Here is a 20,292-nt window from a genome sequence, read left to right on the forward strand (position 1 = left end):
CACATGTTTCTTGATTAGACCGGGGTTCGAGCCCATCACCACCAAATACGGAGGATGCGGAAAGGTCAGGAAATGACCACCGCATATCCCGGAGCAATATGGCCTTAGTTGCTAATGCTCCTAAAAACCAAATAACAACAACAACATTCTCTGCCATATGCCTCATTAGTTCATCTGACATCCATTTAGGCCCTAAACCTTGAACAATATTTCTTAGTTGGTATGTGAAGCCTAGTAGCTTCCAAGATAAGTTCTTTGAATGCTTCCAATTTAGAATTCACTGTTTTTAATTGTTCCATCATCAATTGATCCAACTGTACTGAATTTAAAAACTGTCTGAGATCACTGTAGTCACTTTTACAAAAGCAAAAACCCTTCCATTTGTCCTTGTTGATAGTTACATCTTTAAGTAAATTCCACATCAGTACACTGTGATCACTGTCACCTAGTGGTTCCTTTATCTGCAAATTCTTAATGCATCAATAATCACTGCTGATAATCAGATCAAGAGTATTACTTCCGCTGGTTGCCTCTCGAACATGTTGCTGTAGAAAACAATCCTCCAATAAATCCACAAAAATCTTGCTAATGTGTGAATGACCAACCCACAAGTTTCAGTTAGGCGCCTCCGTAGCCAGGTGGGAAGGAGCAGCAGTGCATAGCACACGCTTCTTGATTAGACCGGGGTTCGAGCCTGTCACCACCAAATATGGAGGATGCGGAAAAGTCAGGGAATGACCACCGCATATCCCGGAGCAATATGGCCTTAGTTGCTAATGCTCCTAAAAACCAAACAACAAACAAGTTTCAGTCAATATCTGGAAAGTTAAAATCCCCCAATTACAAGACATTCTGATTTACTGGCCCACTTTATTTCTCTGCACAACTGTTAGTTGTATTCATCAGAGTCATTAGGCCTATAACACTCCTACTCTCATTTTTGCTTTCCCAGTGCTTGTCACACCAAACTTACTCAACATTGCACTGTCCCACCAATGTCAACTGGATGCACTTCCTCAGATTTTGTGTTTCTTAACTAACAGCATAATCTCTCCCTTCCTACCGTTATGTATCCTTTCTGTACACATTTTACTCCCCAAATTCCAATTCTGCCCTGCTTATATCTGTGTGACACTGTTTCTGATATCCCAGTATATGCCTTTGATGTTTTGACTCACACTTCAAATTCATCAAATTTATTTTTAAAAAAAAGTCTGTTTGTATTTAACTGTTTATTATCTATATTTTGTGTTCTGAATTATAATAGTCATTGGTTTTTTCTCTATTATCAATATTTTGGCAGCCATTGATGGTTTTTGATGTTTTTATGACATTTATATGCATAACATAAGACTGTACCAATACTATGTTATAGAAGAGCCTGTAATATAAAGTTTTTTAGTTTGTGATGGCTACTAAACAAAAGTAGGCATCAGATACTGTTCTGCCATGTTTGCAGATATTATATATATAGGTCTGAAACAGGTGGCACATAAGTTTGTCAGCAGCACCAAGTTTTTACAATGTTTATGAAGCTTATTTGTGGATTCCTGTGGGCGATCAAGGCAAGTTGCGAGTACCTCATTTGTGAAGTGGCAGTCACAGGTAGTGGTGAGCTATAGTAGGCTCGTGAGAGCCCACTGTTATTTTTTTTTTGAAAATTTGCAAGCCCCGTTGTTGACACAATCATTTGTTTTATAAATGAAATCCTGAATTCAATTACTGAATATCCAGAGCCAGAACTATGGTGGGGAGAAGTGGGGGCTCCATCCTCGGCATTTCAATGGCACAATCAACCAGTTATGTCCTTTAAAATTGCTTCATTTTTGATTTAATTACAGTCAGATCTCTGTTTAACTAACTTCTTTATAGCAAATTTTTTTGAATTAATTTTGGTAATTACATTTAAAATAGTTTCTGCCATAACGAAGAAAATTTCCATATAACGAACGGATTATGAGAGACTTAACTTTTTACGCATTGTTCCCACCTAATGGCCTTTTAGGCAGTTAGAAAGTGCAAATTAAGGGCACCACTAACATGCAAATTGCATGTTAGTGGTGCCCGTAAAACCTATACAGCCACCTATTCCAGCTATCACCAAGAAGTCGCACTAGTCAATATGCTTTCCATAGCCAGTCAGAAGATTAAAGCATATTCTCGACACAGATAATAGCCTCTGGTCAACCTGTGTTGTGGTTCCCCTTTACTCCGGAAAGTAGTTATCTGTTTTTCGGAGAATTCAGTGATCCACACCTTTCAGTAAATTTCTCCTGTCTAAGTTTACATGGTCAGGAAGCTGAATATCCAAGTGATTCAGACAGTCTGGACAGTATTCAAAGTACTAATGACAATAGCGTCGGGGGGGGGGGGGGGGGGGGGGGTAACTAAGATATTAAATAAACTTTTTGAAGATGAAATGTTACAGATTTTGAAACTGCATCAAGACCTTCACTGTGAAGAAAATGTTCCAAAACATAATGTCATACAGGCAATAATTAAAAAAAAAAAAAAAAAAAAAAAAAAAAAAACTGTATGCATTATATCACCAATCTCCAAAAAACCAGTGCAATTTAAGGAAGATTGCTAAAAACTTGAAGTGGAAATTATAAAGGTCGGTCGTGTGCTCGGGCCACAATGGCAGCTTGTAGCTTGCAGACGACAATTGAGGTGTGGAGGAATTATCCCAATTTGTGTAAACATTTTGAATGAGAAGTTAAATATTTGGGATTATTAAACCGACTTTTAAATTTGGAATTTCTTAACAATTTAGCACTAATGATCGACATCCTACAGGAACTCTCTTACCTTTCAGAAGCTTTACATTGTTGCAGCATTACTGCAGTAACAGCAAATAAATTAATTATTCAATCTATCAATGCTATTAATAATTTGAAAAATTCTGAAGGAAATTATGAAGCTAAAATTGAGAGCATGTTGAAGTGGAAAGGATTTGAAAGAATCAAAATCGAAAGTAAGAACACATTTAAAAAATTACCTCATGACAAGTTATTAAACTGCATTGTTTTATCCTTAAAGGATCGGTTATTAATGCAACAGAGTAACTTTAAATTACATAAAGAAAATAATGTTATCATTGATGAGAGGAATTGAAAGAAATTTTAAACATATGCTACCCGGAAACGAGGACTATGAAAGAACTTTCATCTCCATGGGAGAAAAATGAATAAGAAATTTAAGTTTGCTAATAAAATACGAAATAAAAATTAATGATTTTAGAGATTTGCCGAAGACAGTTTTATCTTTAAAATCGAGTGAAATTCCCTTTTTAATTAAAAAATCCAGAAATATCCTTGAAACCACTGTGATTAGCAGTGCTGAAGCCAGGGGTGTTCCTAGGGTATATGGCGCTCAGGTGCCAATCACATTTTGATGCCCAGGTGCCAATTAAAATTTGCCGCCCTCTTTAAAATTTTCTTCATACGTGTATGTAATTCGATCATTAGTGTTTCAGGTTTTCAGGTGCCCCTTGAACGTTGACATCTGGGTTCAGTGCATCCCTTGCATCCTTGGAATGGCCTGCCCCTGGCTGAAGCTGAGTGAGCTTTCAGCTTAATGAATAATAGTGTAACAATAAAAATAACATCTTTGACAATTAAACACATTGCATAATCATAAATCTAAATGGAAAACCACTGCTTCAATTTGATCCAGATCGTTATGTCAAATCTTTCCTCCATAATCATCACTCAGCTATTGAGTAAAGACAAAGCGGAAGATCAACAACAAATATTAATAAAGCAAATTCTATATGGCAATTTTTAGAATAAGTTTTTCTTGAATATTTGTATAATAATGTTTTTTGTGTAATCTGTGATTTTTGTGTACCTTTTCTAGAATAGGTTTTCTATGTAATATTTGTTTTATATTGTTGAATGTTTTGTGATCGTTTCTATGTTATTTGTGATATGTGAAATATTTCATGTTATTTTTTATTAGCAATATTAAAATTTTATCATAAAAAAAATGTATTCATTATATTTCCCTATTTTTGTAAAAAAAAGAAGAATAAAAAAATGGCATGTATGCAGAGCACACATGGTAGATGGTTTTATGTGAAACATCCTTCGCATTTCTTTTAGGCATTTTGATTTGTATTTTTTTTATGTGAACCCCAAACACGAGAGGTATTAGAACCTATAGTACTTAGTACCATGCTTGGGTTGGAGGTTGAGAAGACGAAAGAAGATATTTGTTGACACTGGACTTGAACTTCTGTAGATTGTAATTTTCAGGAAATACGTATGAAGGAAGGTTGTTCCAGAAAACGGCAGTTGAATGAATAAATGAGGAAGATGAAAAGTTGGTTCTGTGGGTTTGAAGTTGGACACTAAATGGATGTTGGCTGGTGGCGGCACATGTTTGGACTGTTTCGAAAGAGAGAGTGGGAATTATAGAAGCCAATTAGGAAGAACAGTGCCCATGGAAATATCTATAGAAGAGGCATGCAGCAGAAACAGTGCGTCTATGAGAAAGCGAGTGGAGAGACTCTGTTAGAGATGAATCATTAATTAACCTAACTGCCCTCTTCTGAATGGAATCAAGAAGCCTGAGAGAGGTTTTGGGGCACCACCCCAGATGTGGGAACAATATTCCATGGCAGGGCAGATTTGCGATTTATACAGAGTGAGCAGCTGTTTGGAATAAAAGTAACGCAGAAAGCGAAAGAGAAAACCAAGTTTTTTAGATGAAGAGGAAACAATATTTGTAATGTGCTTGTGCCAAGAGAGATTAGAAGTCAGGGTAATCCCCAAAAGAGATATATCATTTTGCCTAGAAATCGGAGTGTCACTAAAGATAAGCATAGGAGCAGAAGAATCCTTTTTGTGAGATATAAGACAAGACTGAGTTTTAGAAGAGTTGAAATCAACTAAGTTGTCTTTGCCCCACTGGAGAATTACCTGAAGATCGGCATTTAAGGAATTGGTAGCAGATTTTCGAGACGTTGAAGCTGATTGAGCAGGACAAGGTTTCTCAAAATGGAAAGTTGAATGCAATGTGCTATCATCGGCAAAACTATGGATAGGATTTCCAGTGAATGGAAATCCTATCCATAGGGGAAAGAACTGAACCTTGGGGGACACCGGCATTAGTGGAGAAGTTAGAAGACAGACAGCCATCTACCATCACCCTCAGTGAGCGATCAGAGAGAAAACTGGATAACCAATTACTAAAAACAGTTGGCAAACCATAAGATGGAAGCTTGTTTAGAAGACCTTTATGCCAAACATGATCAAAAGCCTTTGAGATGTCAAGAGCAACTACTTGTGTTTCACCGAACCTTTCCATTGAATTAGTCCATAACTGGGTAACATAAGCCAGAATATCACCAGTGGATCGACACTGACGGAATCCATACTGGCGATCGTTGATCAGACGGAAGGTTTCTAGGTAGTTTAAGAGTTGGCGGTTAATTGATTTCTCCATTACTTTAGAAAGAGTAGAAGTAATTGCAATGGGACGATAATTGGATGGGAGGGATTTGTCACCCTTTTTAGGAACTGGCTGGATATGAGCAAATTTCCAAGCAGAAGGAAAAACACCTTTGGAATAAGAAAATGAAAAAAGGCGGCAAAGAATAGGAGTAAGTTCAGGAGCACAGGTTTTGAGAACAAGTGGAGAAATACCATCAGGACCTGGGGCTTTCTTAGCATCAAGATTCATCAAAATTCTTCTGATAGCCTTTTGACGGAAGACCATAGGAGGCATTGAATGGAGCGTGTTGGGAATGGTGGGAGGTGTTTTACCAAGATCATTAATACATGAGCTGGAAGAAAAATGGGATGCTAGCAGGTCAGCTTTATCCTTGGCTGAAGTGAAAACAGAACCATCTGGTTTGGACAGAGGTGGGAGCAGAGATGGGCAAAAGTTGCAGCTATTAGCTTTGGCAAGGGACCAGAATGCTCGGCTACCATTAGGGCAAGAGCAAGTTTTCTACTCTTGGCCTGTTCAAACTCTAGTTTGGACTGATTAATAACTGCTTTACAATTGTTGCGACCTTTGGTGTAGGCAGAAAATGAGACTGAAGAATTAGAAACAAGCCAATTACGATATGCAACATTCCTCTCTTGGCAGCCTTAGCACATTTATTGGAAAATCAATGTTTAGATAAAGGACGGAATTTTAAATATGAGTGTGGTATAAAGGATTCAATTCCTGCAAGAATAATTTCACTGACACGATCTGAGCAAACATTGACATCGGAAGTTTTGAAACAGTAATCCGACCAAGGAAAAGAAGTCTCACAGGTCATCCCATTTTGCATTCTTGTAATGCCAAACAACAAGAGGTTGGGAATAGCCATGAGATAAAGGTTCCATTGGAGAAGAGACAATCACCAAGTTGTGATCTGAAGTGCCTAAAGGAGCTCTCACTTCGACCGTGTACTTAGAAGGGTTGTTTGTGAGAAAAAGATCAAGCGTATTGGCTGTATGATTAGGATTGTCCGGTATTCTTGTAGGTAAATGAACAATCTTGCTAGGTCATTAGTAACTGCAAAAGCCTCAGTATCTCGACCTGCCGAGTCAGTATGACTAGAAAACAGAAGCCAACTGGAGTTGTGAACATTAAAATCACCAAGGAAAATTACGTCACTGTTAGGAAAGTTGGACTGGAGAAAGTCAAGTTGCAAAGAGAGGAAGTCAAAGAGCTCCAAGTGATTAGTGGAGTTGGGAGAATGGCAGAGACAACAGATGAATTTGAAACAACGAGATAGAGAGATTTTAAGCCAGAGAAGATCAAAGAGAGGAGATTCCAAATTGCCAAGTCTCTGACAGGGAATATCAGAATGGACATATGCACAAGTACCACCTTTCAGGCAAAAGGAATCATACAGCAAATAATTTGGGCATCTGAGATGAGCAGTAGTTGAATCAACCAATAACTGAGATTCTGTCAGAAAAAGTACATGGGGTTTGGCAGACTGCAAGTGGAAATGGACATCGTTGAGATTAGAAATGAGACCATGTATATTTGTGAAATGAATTAGGAAGTCCTTGGGAGGTTTAGATCTTTTCGCAGATAAGCTTGCTCTATTAGTTTGACAATTAATGGTGTATTCAATAGTAGGAAAAAGTGGGTGGGACATGCTGTATGAAGTAATGAAATTTTTGGATATGGCGTACATGTGGTAAGAATATACCCAGATCCTTGACATAACGTAGCCTCGACAATGCTCCCCGCATACACACTACTCGGACTCCCTCCAGTCACTATCTGGCAGAGTAGAGGTAGCAAGATTATACACTAGCTGATCCGGAAGCCTCCTAGAGAGTTACCAATAGGTTCGGTCCGGTGTACTAACTAGTGGCCGGCCTGCGAACACCATTTTAGAGCTGTACCCTCGAAATGTAAGGAATATTGGATCTCACCACGACGTTCATCATAATCTCAAAAGTCATCAATCATAATGTATGATGGAAGAGATAGGGAAGGGTTGACCGGAACTTAGCTCTAGAGACTAAACATGGGTTCCACCACTTCAAGCCTCCAATAAGCAAAGTGGTGGTATTTCACCGGTTGATGAGAGTCATCTACCACCTAGTACTGCCTGGTAACATAGAGGGGCAGCATTCCTCCATGTGGTGTGGGCGCCACACCTCGACCCCTGCTTATGTTGGTTCACACCTGGGTGGTCACCCACCATGTACTTGTGCATGGATGTTGTACCCAGGTACAACATCCATTACTAACAGTCCCACCATTGTGAAGGTGCAAGCAGAGGATTTTGCTGTCACAGACCGTCCAGACTTTGCCGAAATTGGGTCCACTTGACTTGAGTGTCACCGGAATATCAGTTCCATCAGCGTTTTAGACTCCCAGGTAGCAAGTACAGCTTGTCTGGCATATCTGAGAGAATGTCTGTGACAACCTCAAGGACCAAATATATATTGATTATGAAATAAAAGCGCCTTTGTAATGTAAATATTTTATTAATCATTCATAAATTTCCATAATTTCAGCTGTAAGACAAGATACAATAAATTTATGATAACTAAAGTAAGAGATGTATACTTGCGCCTGCAACATATCTAAATGTCTCTGGAAGACAGCGTCAATTCAGATACCTGATCTTGTAGTTGAAACGACATATGCAGCTGTTGGGGGCACCTAACAATGGCATTTAATGAAAATCCGAGACAAAAAAAGAAATTGACAAATACTTGTATTGTTACGATCATACTTTCATACTTGTATTGTTGTAATCATACCTACTGCAGTAGTAACTGCAGGAAGCATGATTGTGATTTCATATTATTCAAAAATTCTAAAAATTTAGAACTCGAGATATCGTACCAGTCACAAAAAATGCTCACATGTTCTAATCACACGAGTAGTGAGCAAGTCCTTAGCACAGACTAGTGGTGTGAGTGTGGGAAGTGCCCCTGGAAGATGATGTCACTTCCATGACTGATCAGATTTACTCGGCAGAAACCCCCAAGGATGTTTCACATCAAAAAGTCGGCAAAACTGCGAGCCCATTGTTAAAATATTCAGAGCTCACCACTGGTCACAGGTCAACATTAGAAGGATAGTTTTGTGGAAGTCTTAAGAGTATAGTAAGTTCTTGACTTACGCAATTAATTCGTTCCAGCGATTTCTGCACATGTTAAAAAACAGTGCAAGTTGAATAGTGCTTAAATATGATCTATTTTTAATTGTATATTTGTTTGAAAGGAAAATTTAAGCAAATCGACTTCTATTTATGAAAACGTTGTGGAAATAAAACTTTATTCAATATCCTATCAGGTACATACTCATACATAAATATAAAAACATATCTAATTTAGCTGAAAATACCCATTCTATACTAATCGTTTAATATGATTAAATGGTGGTCTTGAAGTACTTGTCCAATGATATCTGCACTCAGCTCTTTTTTTCTCATCGTAAATTAGTTTGTAGCATGCACCGCTCCAATCACTTTTTCAAACCATTCGGTGTCTGGATCCTTTGCTTTTAAGCCAGCTAGTCCTTCATTGATCATTTTAAAGCATTTTGCCATTTCTTTAGTATCAAATCGTTTTGATGGTTCAACTTCTTGTACATCCTCCGAAACATCGTCTTCATTTTTACAGTCATCAAGCTCCATTAAATCTTCATCGCTTTCTATGACTTTTCTTTTCCTTTATATGACTCTGCAACAATTCAATAAAGTAATTTTTCTCTAAATTTAATTCCAATGTTCTGGTCATTTCCACAAGATCTCTAATTACATCTTCATTTGCTTCACTTCCTGAAGCATTTTGAACAAACTGGGGGATGAGTTTCTTCCAGATGGCATTCATGGTTGATACTGTAATTTCACTACAGGCAGCATCAGTGTTTTTAACAGCTTTGTAAATGCAAAATTCTTTCCAGAACTGCTTCAATGATCTGGCATTCTGTCCTTCGGTGGCCTTTACTGCCTGTTGTTCATAGATAATACTTTTTGAATGTCTGTATTAGACCCTGATCCATGGGTTGAATGAAGGAAGTTGTATTTGCAGGCAAAAATATAACTTTTATGTTTTCGTGATAGTCACACATAGTTGTTGGGTGACCAGGTGTATTGTGAACCAGCAGTAATATCTTAAATGGTAGGTTGTTTTCTTGGCAATATTTTTTAACTTCTTGCACAAAATGATGGAGAAACCAGTCCCGAAAAATTTCTTGTATCACCCATGCTTTTCGATTGGACTTCCACACAACAGGTAACAATGCCTTTGAAATATTTTTGAAGGCCCTTGGATTTTCACTATGGTAAACTAACAGCAGTTTTATTTTGCAACCTCCAGCAGCATTTCCACCAAAAAGAAGGGTTAATCTGTCCTTTAATACCTTAAATCCTGGCATAGTTTTTTCTTCTCACAATATGTAATAACAATCTGGCATTTTTTTTTCCAATATAAACTATCTCGTCTACATTGAAGACCTGTTTTGTGGTAGGTAATCCTCATTTTTGATGATTTCTGCCAAAGTCCCCAAGACTTTGGCAGAAATAACCTAACAGCTTCACCTATAACTTTGATGTTGTGTAGTTTAGCACAGCCCTTAAATCTTTGAAACCATCCGTGGCTTGCAATGAATGTTTCACTAGCAACATTCTCACCACATTCACACTTTAGTTCTTCAAAAAGTCTGAAGGCTTTTTCTTGTATGAGCATAAGACTTATCGGCATTCGTTATTGTTTCATGTCTTCTATCCAAATCATCAACAATTTTTCCATTTCTTCTATTAATAAGCCTCTTCTTTTGGATATGATCGTAGATTGCATTGGCATGGAACTTTTTACATGCTGCATAATCCGAACTTTGTTTTATAATGGTTCTAACAGTCCATTCATTCATTTCATAAACACATGCAATGTCTACAAATTTCTTGCCGTTTTCACATTGTTTATTGATTTCCACTTTAGTCTCCATAGTTATAATGCATAGTTATAATTAGCAAAAATTGGATGACAGTGAGGGACTGGAGTCTAACCAAATCCAATGCAAAGTTCCTGGCACCTTATTTAAAAGCATGGCTTCTGCTAGATCCCAGCTGTTGGCCTTCCACAAACTGAAAGTGATGTATCACTAATGCACATTTTTACAATATTGCAGAATCTCTGTGCAGCTATTGTTTTAGTTTGATTTGTCTTTATGAAGAAATTGGTATCAGCCACATTCCAGAAGAGTGGAGCTTTTCACACACAGTTTAAGTAAAAGTTTGAAAGTAATTGCTTCATAATGGAAATATACACCCATTGATTCCTGTTGTGCATTCTGCTCATATTAAAGAAGATTAAAAGAAATGAAAATCATGTGTTAGAGAAGGTCAAGAATGGCTAGTTTAAATGGGATGTCTGTGGGGACTTCAAGATGCTGGGATTCCTTCTGGGTTTGCAAGGTGGTTTCACTAAGCTCCTCTGCTTCCAAGACATCAGGGCAGTAGATCAATTCTACAGGAGAAGAGATTGGTCCAGAAATGAGTTACAGCCTCGTACACACAATGTAGTAAAAGATCCCTTGGCTCCAAGAAAGAGTCTTGCTTCTACAATTCCAATGCTTTCTCACTTGCTTCCACACATATGAAGATCAGACTGGTCAAAAAAAACTGTTAAAGCATTGGATCCTCAAGGTAATACCATCAAGCATATACAGTCTATATTTCAAAAATTGTCTGATGCAAAAATGAAAGGTGGCATATTTATTGGTTCACAAGTTAAAGAAGATGTTGGCTTCACAGGAACTGGAAGATAAAATGACTGATGCTGAGTTAAAATTACAAAGAACTACAGTAGAACCCTGTTAATCCGGACCCCGATAATCCGGACTTTCTGTTAATTCAGACTGGATTTTCAGTCAGGGGAAAAATTCTAACTACCGAAAAAAAAAAAAAATTTCTGTTCACTGACATTTGGGAGGTGGGTTAAAATTTAAAAAAAGATAAGCAATCAATAACAAAGAACAACACATGCACAAATTGCAACTAACATGATACATGCAAGTGAGAACGGAGTAACAAGTTATGAAACTTAAAAAATAGGAATGAAGAGAACATTCCGAAAATTTTTGTTTTTGATATGATTGATGATTTCATGAAAGGGGAAACACATTTCACCATAATAATGTAAAAACCCACAGAATTACATATGTCAGTATTATCGCAAATTCAATAAGATCATGTTTACTATCTATTTATAATAGATTGCATTAACAAAAAAGCCTAATAAACAGGGGACTACTAATTGTTATTGTATTATGGTTGTGATCTTCAGAAGTCTGACCGGACCATGTGGTATGGTCGGAGACAATTGTAGGGTAATCTTGAGTGCTGGCCTATTCAGTTGACAGCTGCAGCTAGCATTGTCCATGCATACACGCGTTAATTTTGAAATGAATTTAAAAATTAAAGCAAAAAAATATTGAGGACTATTTCAAGCAAACTTCTTGAAAATAGTTATTTGTTTTGTGCTGTAATATATATATATATATTTTTTTTTTTTTTGTGTAATATAATGTTCTACATTAAAACTTTATTGCTTTGTACAGTATTTTCTTTACTTACCATGTTCTTTTAATTTTGATAATTTTTACTTTAAAATATTGTTTTATTAATTTAATATAAAACCAATTTAGTTAAAATTTTGTCATTTAGTAACTTTAAATAAAAACTGGTATGTTAAAGATAGCTTCTGGTTAATTTGGACTTTCACTAATCCGGACTGAGTGTGGTCCTGTCAAGTCCGGATTAATGGGGTTATACTGCAGTTGACAAGTTGATAGAAATTTATAGGAAAAATGGGATGCAGAACGTCAGTCAAGCTCCATTATTTGCACTCTCACCTGGGGAAAGATTCTGCCAGGACATACCAGCCAATGGAGGAGAAGTACCAAGGAAGATACTATGGATGACTATATCTGGTTCTTGGTTTGAAATGATCACACTGGCCACAAGAGACGGTCATTCAAATACACACATTTAAGAAATTTATTTATTTTTAATAAAACCAAGGAGGGGTTCTACTTTTTAATTTCTTTTTTTAGCTTGTTGTTTACCTGTATAAAATATATTCAGCATTAACTTTTTTTTTCATTTCTGAGCAAATCTTAGTTCAGCAGTGGCTAAACTAAGGTTTGCCATAGAAATAGAAATAGATTGGACAGCATTGATAAAAGGGTGGAAGAACATTGAAGCAATTGTGTGAAATGAGCAGTAACAAATTTTTTTTTCCAATGGCAAATGTTGGCTAAGGGTAAACAGTGGGCAACTTACTTTAATCCCAATCTTCACTGGACATGGTTTGTTTTTTTTCAAAGTTAAGGGAATTGGAATCATTGAGTGTACTCTATGTACTTGTGGCCTCCCGGAAGATTGGAACAATCTTTTCTATGAATGTACTGAGTATTGTGACTTGAGGGGACAGTTAATTGAAGAAGTTCCTAATCTCCACTCCCTTACTCTTGGATGTGTACAACTGTTAGTCAGTACAAAAGAAAATTTTTACACACTTCGAAATTCAAAAGAAGGAAAATCTTGTTGCAGTTGGAGGAGCAGCATGAGCCAGATACTGAATGACAGTTAAAAAGGGCTTGAAAAGGGCATTATGTGCTATATTAAAACGGAATATTATTATGGTAGACAGGGTGGATGCAGGATGAGTGGTACCATTCTGATTATAGGTGGGAGTCTACCCTGTGAACACTACAGCTTCTATAAAAACTCACGATATACCCATCAGATGCCTCTTCCACTAACAGGTGATTCAGAACAGTTGTTGAGGAGATCACTGATGCTTTTCAAGCAGACTTGTATCAGAGAAATTGAGACTCCAGTGGAGGGTTAGACCACAATGACAAGCCTATTGGATTGCATTGCATTGTAGTTGCTTCTTCAGTGGATGACCTGTGACGCTGTAGTGTTACTGTGGTTCCAGGGACTGTACGTGGAAACTGATTGAGGCATTGCCCTTTAACTGTTAAATGCTGGACCATTCAGGTTTGAGGAAAAGTTGATCTCTTCACTGTGACCACAATTCCTGGTTTGGATTTTTACTCATTTAGAATCTTCATTGTGGACCTACATGTATCAATTGGATCCTGATCATACCTTATATGTTGGGACTTTATAGTGTCAGATACCTTCATGGTACTGTATTGTGATATGGACATTACATTGAGAATGAATTGACCCTCTATGAGGGAGTCTGAGATAATTGTACGTCTACATTTTTTTAGTGGTGCAGCATTGTAAATAGGTTCTATGGTTGCCAGAAAAGCTGGCTGGGGCTGCATAGTAAAAAAAAAAAAAAAAAAAAAAAAACATTACTAGGTGGCTCTGATCTTTCTATTAATTATTAATTGGCAGGTTTTCTTAGGGTAATGCTGAAATGTCAGACACACACACAGGATAGTGAGAGTGAACTGAATCTTGTAAACAATGTGAACATCTGCACTTCTGACAAAGCATCCTCTCCAAAAGCTGTTCACAACAGATAAGTATTTCTGAAATTTTTTTACCAAGCTTGTAACAACACTTGTTGAAAATTCTTTTCTTTTGAATTGTTTTTGAATGTATTTTTAATTGAATCAGAGCCCACCATAAATGTATTCACATACATGATTAATACAACACAGAATGGTGTAAAATAAAGAAAACCACCGTGGCTACGCACACGCATTCTATCTGGCCAGAAAACTTCATATTGTTAATACTGTGACTATTTTCATAACTTTTGGATAGCACACCCAGTATATGTTAATGAATGTTGTTTCAGAAGCAGTTGAAGCCCTCAACTGCTAAATAATAAATCTACCATAAATATGAACACCTACTTACTATACATACTACAGCTATTTATTATATATTTATTTATTATATTTTATTTATTTACATAATAAATAAAACAAATTTGAAAGCATTTATTATTGAAGAATGCAAAAAGAGGATATTCACACAGATCATGGGCAGGATACTTGAGTTTCATATGATACATGCAAACATAACATCTGGGTACATTAGGATATGTAATGTGATGTCTGTGATGGTTCAACATCAGACATTCAATATGTATATCATTCGCAGCATGGATTAAGTCACAATGGTATTCAGTTTCCCTCCACACACACACACACTGTCTAACATATTAGGAGATACAGGTGGCTGCCAGACAACCGGATGAATAGAGATGAACTCATTCTTTAGCTACTGAGGTTGTCTGACCTTATCCTGCTCTATTTTTTTCTTTGAGGTTACATTAAAGGCAAAGTTTACTTCACAAAGTTACAAGATTTTGTTCAGATGAGAGTGCATGACATCAGCTGTAACCTGTGTATTCCCTGATATATTAGACAATGTGTGGAGGGAAACTGAATACCACTTGACTTAGTCTTTGCTACAAATGGTGCTACTGACATATTAAGCATATTGAACATCAGAATGCTGAACCATCACAGACATCATTTACATACCTAATGTAGCCAGATATTCTGTTCCCACATATCATATGAAACTCAAGTATACTGAGCATGAACTGTGTGAATATTCCACTTTTTGAATTTTTCAATAAAAAGTTATAAGCCTTTAAATTTATTTAATTTGTATATAGAACACCCAGTAAATTTTATACCAACTTTGAAGTAGGATGTCCCTTTTGCTCTTGCAATTTCCGCATACTCTAATTTCTCATCACTGTTCATTTCCCAGACCTCTTTAGCCTGTAATTTAAAGAAAAAGAACATAATAAAGGAACACTGTAGTTCTCTTTACATGACATAAATTTTAATCCTAACAGCTGTCAATATTTTGGTGACAGTTCATTTTTTAATGATAAGCTCTCAAAACACATGCTGATCTAGCATCAATGCTCATTATTAAGCAGGAATTCTTTGCATTAGCAATTTCTTAGTTGTGTGTGTGTGTGTGTGTGTGTGTGTGTGTGTGTGTGTGTGTGTGTGTAAATAAGTGTGTCCGGGGATATATGCGGTGGTCATTCCCTGACCTTTCCGCATCCTCCATATTTGGTGGTCACGGGCTCGAACCCTGGTCTAATCAAGAAGCATGTGCTACGCACTGCTCCTCATGCCCACCTGGCTACGGAGGTGCCGTTCTGGTCAGTGTCTATGATTTAGACACTGACCAAAATAGAATATTAAGGCACATTACAAGTAATGTAAGATTGAAAATATTTAAAACTATGTTGAGAGTGAAGTTGTCATCAACTAGAAATGAAAGTCATTTCAATTTAATGGATGCAAAGTGTGGAGAAGGAGAGAGAGAGATCTAAAATCAACCAATGGCAATGTTATCATTGCCATTCAGCGATGATAAAAAACAGACAAGACTTTCCCTTAACAAACCCATGATGTGTGTGAATTATTGCTGCAGTCTTGTCTAGATGATGATCCTGCAATGCATCTTTAACCAGTGACTCCATTATTTTACCAGTTAGTTTAACTTGGAATAGAAGTTAAACTAACTGGTCTTTACTAACTGGTAATTAGTTTAACTTGGAATAGAAGTTAAACTAACTGGTCTTTACTAACTGGTAAAATAATGGAGTCACTGGTTAAAGATGCATTGCAGGGTCATCATCTAGACAAGACTGCAGCAATAATTCACACACACACACATCATGGGTTTGTTAAGGAAAAGTCTTGTCTGACAAATTTGATTCAATACTATGATGTGGTTACAAAAGGAACTGGATGCAAAAAATGATTCTGATATCATATACCGTACTTGGATTTCAGGAAAGCTTTTGACACTGTTGCACACTGAAGACTACTGTACAAATTGTCGCAGAATGGTACTAAGGGTAACTTGCTACAATGGATAAAAGGGTGGTTGAGTGCGAGAGGGGTGGTAATCAATGGACACTGCTCTTCATGGACTAATGTTATTACTGGAGTCCCCAAAATTTGGTGTTGGACCCACTGCTGTTTTGTATATTTATCAATGATGTTGATGAAGGTATATCAGGTTTAGTGTCAAAGTTAGCAGATGATACAAAGGTTGGCAGGGTTGTTAATGACAGTAATGGCAGTTCACTACTGCAACGGGATCTAGAAAATCTTAGCAGATGGGCTGAGAAGTGGTAACTGAAGTAAGTTTAACATTTACAAATGCAAAGTACTGCATATGGATAGAAGTAACCCCAGAGGAATGTACCAACTGTGCGGTACTACACTTAGGGTGGTAGAAAATGAAAAAGACATGGGAGTAATTGTGCAGTCAGATATGAAGTTTTGTGAGCAATGCAGACAGGCTGCAAGAGCAGGTCATGGGGTTTTGTCAATGATATACAGGAATTTTGCTAGCAGGGAAAAGGAGGTGATTATCCCTTTGTATAAGGCAATGGTCAGGTCACGCCTTGAGTACTGCATACAAGTCTGGAGGCCTCATTTTAGGAAGGATGTAGATTTGCTTGAATGTGTACAGAGAAGGGCAACAAGATTGGTGAAGGGAATGAAAGGATCCTCTTACCAAATGAGACTTAAGTTCTGCAAATTGCAGTGGCTGGAGACTAGGCACCTGCAAAGTGATCTGTTATTGTTGTTATTTGGTTTTTAGGAGCATTAGCAACTAAGGCCATATTGCTCCGGGATATGCGGTGGTCATTCCCTGAATGACCTTTCTGCATCCTCCGTATTTGGTGGTGACGGGCTCGAACCCCGGTCTAATCAAGAGGCGTGTGCTACGCACTGCTGCTCCTTCCCACCTGGCTACGGAGGCACCCTGCAAAGTGATCTGGTTGAGATGTATAAGGCCTTGAACAGGTTGAGCACCCTGAATTCTGATGGGATTCATCCACTTGCTAAGATTACGAACCTAAGGGGGTATAAATTCAAATTGAGGAAAGACAGTTGTAGAATAGATTGTTGTTGTTATTTCGTTTTTAGGAGCATTAGCAACTAAGGCCATATTGCTCCGGTGCGGTGGTCATTCCCTGACCTTTCCGCATGCTCTGTATTTGGTGGTGACGGGCTCGAACCCCGGTCTAATCAAGAAGCGTGTGCTACGCACTGCTGCTCCTTCCCACCTGGCTACGGAGGCGCCTTGTAGAATAGATGTGCGGAAACTTGCCTTTAGCCCACTGGTGGCTACTGTCAATATCACTAGTACCAATGTTTACTTCATACAACTTGGCACAAATGATATTAAGAATAGGAGATCTAAGAATTTAATTAACAAGTATAGACAACGATGAGAAAAAGTTGCAAGTTAGGATTGAAAATGAAAGTGTCTGCAATCCTGCCCAGACACGATGGAGGGAGTGCATGATAAAAACCTTATCAATCAATTCAGCCCTGAAGAGACTGTGCAAGGCATGGTATGGTACACAATTTTATTGGCGCATTAGTAGCAAGGGCTATTATGCACCATGACAAGGTTATAGCAATTAAAAATTGGTAATATATATATATATTTATATAAAAAAAAATATATATATATATAATATATAAAATGTTGGGTTTTTGGTTTTGATTTTCCTTCTCTACAAGCCTATGGTATTAACACCCAGTTTTACTAATGCTTGCTTATACCAGAACCCTTTCTTTAAGATTGGGCCTTCCACACCCAGTAAGTTCAGTACTTTTAATGATTTTTTCCTACACTTTTTCTTTATACTGTCTTTTTCTATTTTTTTCCACGTTCGTAAAACTATTAGTGCAATACGAATGCTCCATCTATCCTAAATCCTATCACTATTTTCGCCTTCTTTTGAACATACCTTTTTTTTATACCTTTTTTTCCCCCTCAGTCCCAGTTCATTTTTGCACTAGGATTTTCAAATTCTTTCACCTGTTTAACCACTACTTCACTTCCACTTTCTACTATCCCTTAAACGTCTCTTAGTTTTGGCACCTTGTGGACTGTTCATTTCCACAGACACTATTTATTCTACAAACCACACATTATTTATTTATATATATATATATATATATATATATACACACACACACACACACCGAGTTCAGTCACAATATTATGTCCCCCCCCCCAATGCAGACATCACACGTCTAGTGAATCATACAGCACACATGTCAAGTTCACACACCACAAGCATATAAGGCTTGATGTTCGGTATCCGTGAACACAGTAACAGCTTCTGTCATGGGCAAAGTACGTGACCTATCAGACCTGAAAAAAGGCATGATCATCAGCTATCGGGCCAGGGGTGCCAGCATTTCCAAAACTCCACTGCAGCATGTGAGAAATGCTCACATGCTGCAGTGGTGAAAGTGTTTCAAGACTGGATGAATGGGACAGTTTTGATGACTTGGCGTGCCAATTATGGAGCCCCATGCACCATTCATCCCAGAGGTGAATGTAGGCTGAAACAGTTGGTCAGGACCAATCAGTGCACTACTGTTGCTCAACTGGCCATCCAAATGAACCATGGGGCCACCAGAAAGGTCTCCAACACGACAGTGCAGCAAACCAAGTTGTGCATTGGGCTCTGGAGCAGACGCTTGGTGACAGCACCAATTCTGACGGCCATTCATCGCAAACAACGCCATCAGTTTGCACAGCAATACCGACACTGAACCCTGGCTGAGTGGCAATGGGTGGTCTTCTCTGATGAGTCACAGTTCCTGCTCCACCGAGTAGATGGATGGTGGCGTATTAGGCATGAAACCTCCGAGAACAGACATCCAGACAGGATTGTTGGCAGATGGAAGGCTGGTGGGGGGACTGCGTTATGGTCCGGGGAATGTTTTCATGGCATGGCTTGGGTGCACTGATACCTCTGGAGGGCACCCTGAATGCAAATGGTTACCTATCGATCATTGCCAGTCAGTTACACCCATACATGTTGACCTTGTTCTCTGGGGACAATGGTATCTATCAGCAAGACAATGCACCATGCCATGTTGCCAGAATTGTCCGTGAGTGGTTTGAGGAGCACAACAAAGACTTCAAGCTACTCCCTTGGCTACCGAAAACCCTGGATCTTAACCCAATTGAAAATCTATGGGACCACCTAGATCAACACATCAGACAGATGGATCCTCCACCAAGGAACCTACAGGAACTACGGGGTGCATTGCAGTCTGCATGGTCACAGATACCTGTAACAACCTTCCGCAGACTTATTGAGTCCCTCCCACGGTGGCTGGCTGCGGTGCATGCTGTGAAAGGCACATATTCTGGATACTAGGTAGGTGGTCATAATAATGTGACTGGACCCTGTATATATATATATATATATGTTTATAAATTAATAAGTCTTAAAAAATAAGGCTCAGTCAGATGGTTAAAAGCAGTAAAATGTGTGTCATTAAAATCAGGGCACCCAATTAAAATATGTCTAATGGATAAAACCATGTCACAGGACTCACACACAGGAAGGTCATCAGCCCTCAGTAAACATGAATGTTTCAGATGACTGTGTCCTGTGCAAGTCCGACCTCCTCTTTATGATTCCTGTACAGACTAGAAGCCACGGTTCAATTAAAGGCTTTATCTGATGTAATTTATTTGTATTCTGTCTATTCCACGAATCTGCCACTGAGAGTGTATCTTTTAGTGTATTATTTGCCTGTAGTCTGTATATGGGACTAGAAGGCAGCAATTATTAGTAGGAGTTGCTGCTTTGGCTGATACTGCAGCAACTGCAGCGAAGTAAAAATGTTTGGCTTTGTGTGCTGAATAGAACTGCAGGTAGACAGACAATGGAGTGTAAGACTTCATCCAGTTTTTTAAGGAAAAGTCACATGCCGGAACATGAGTGTGCCAGAATGGAAGGGGGCTGCTTTGGTGATTGGACAACTTTGTCTCTCTTGATGTTAAGTTCTCTG

At 38.1% G+C, this 20,292-nt stretch overlaps 1 protein-coding gene across 1 annotated transcript in view; it reads right to left on the reverse strand.

Annotated features, from left to right (window-relative positions):
- The window catches only part of LOC150077323 (peptidyl-prolyl cis-trans isomerase FKBP4-like), a 132,795-nt gene that overhangs the window by 49,883 nt on the left and 62,620 nt on the right, over positions 1-20,292 (reverse strand). Inside the window, exon 4 of the mRNA XM_090386981.1 lies at positions 15,121-15,204. Within this exon, the coding sequence (XP_090243107.1) occupies positions 15,121-15,204 (84 nt within the window). The remainder of the gene's footprint in view (positions 1-15,120; positions 15,205-20,292) is intronic.

The sequence above is a fragment of the Mastigoproctus giganteus genome, chromosome 12, assembly GCF_048544385.1.
Source record: "Mastigoproctus giganteus isolate SK-2022 chromosome 12, ASM4854438v1, whole genome shotgun sequence".
NCBI classification, from domain to species: Eukaryota; Metazoa; Arthropoda; class Arachnida; order Uropygi; family Thelyphonidae; genus Mastigoproctus; species Mastigoproctus giganteus.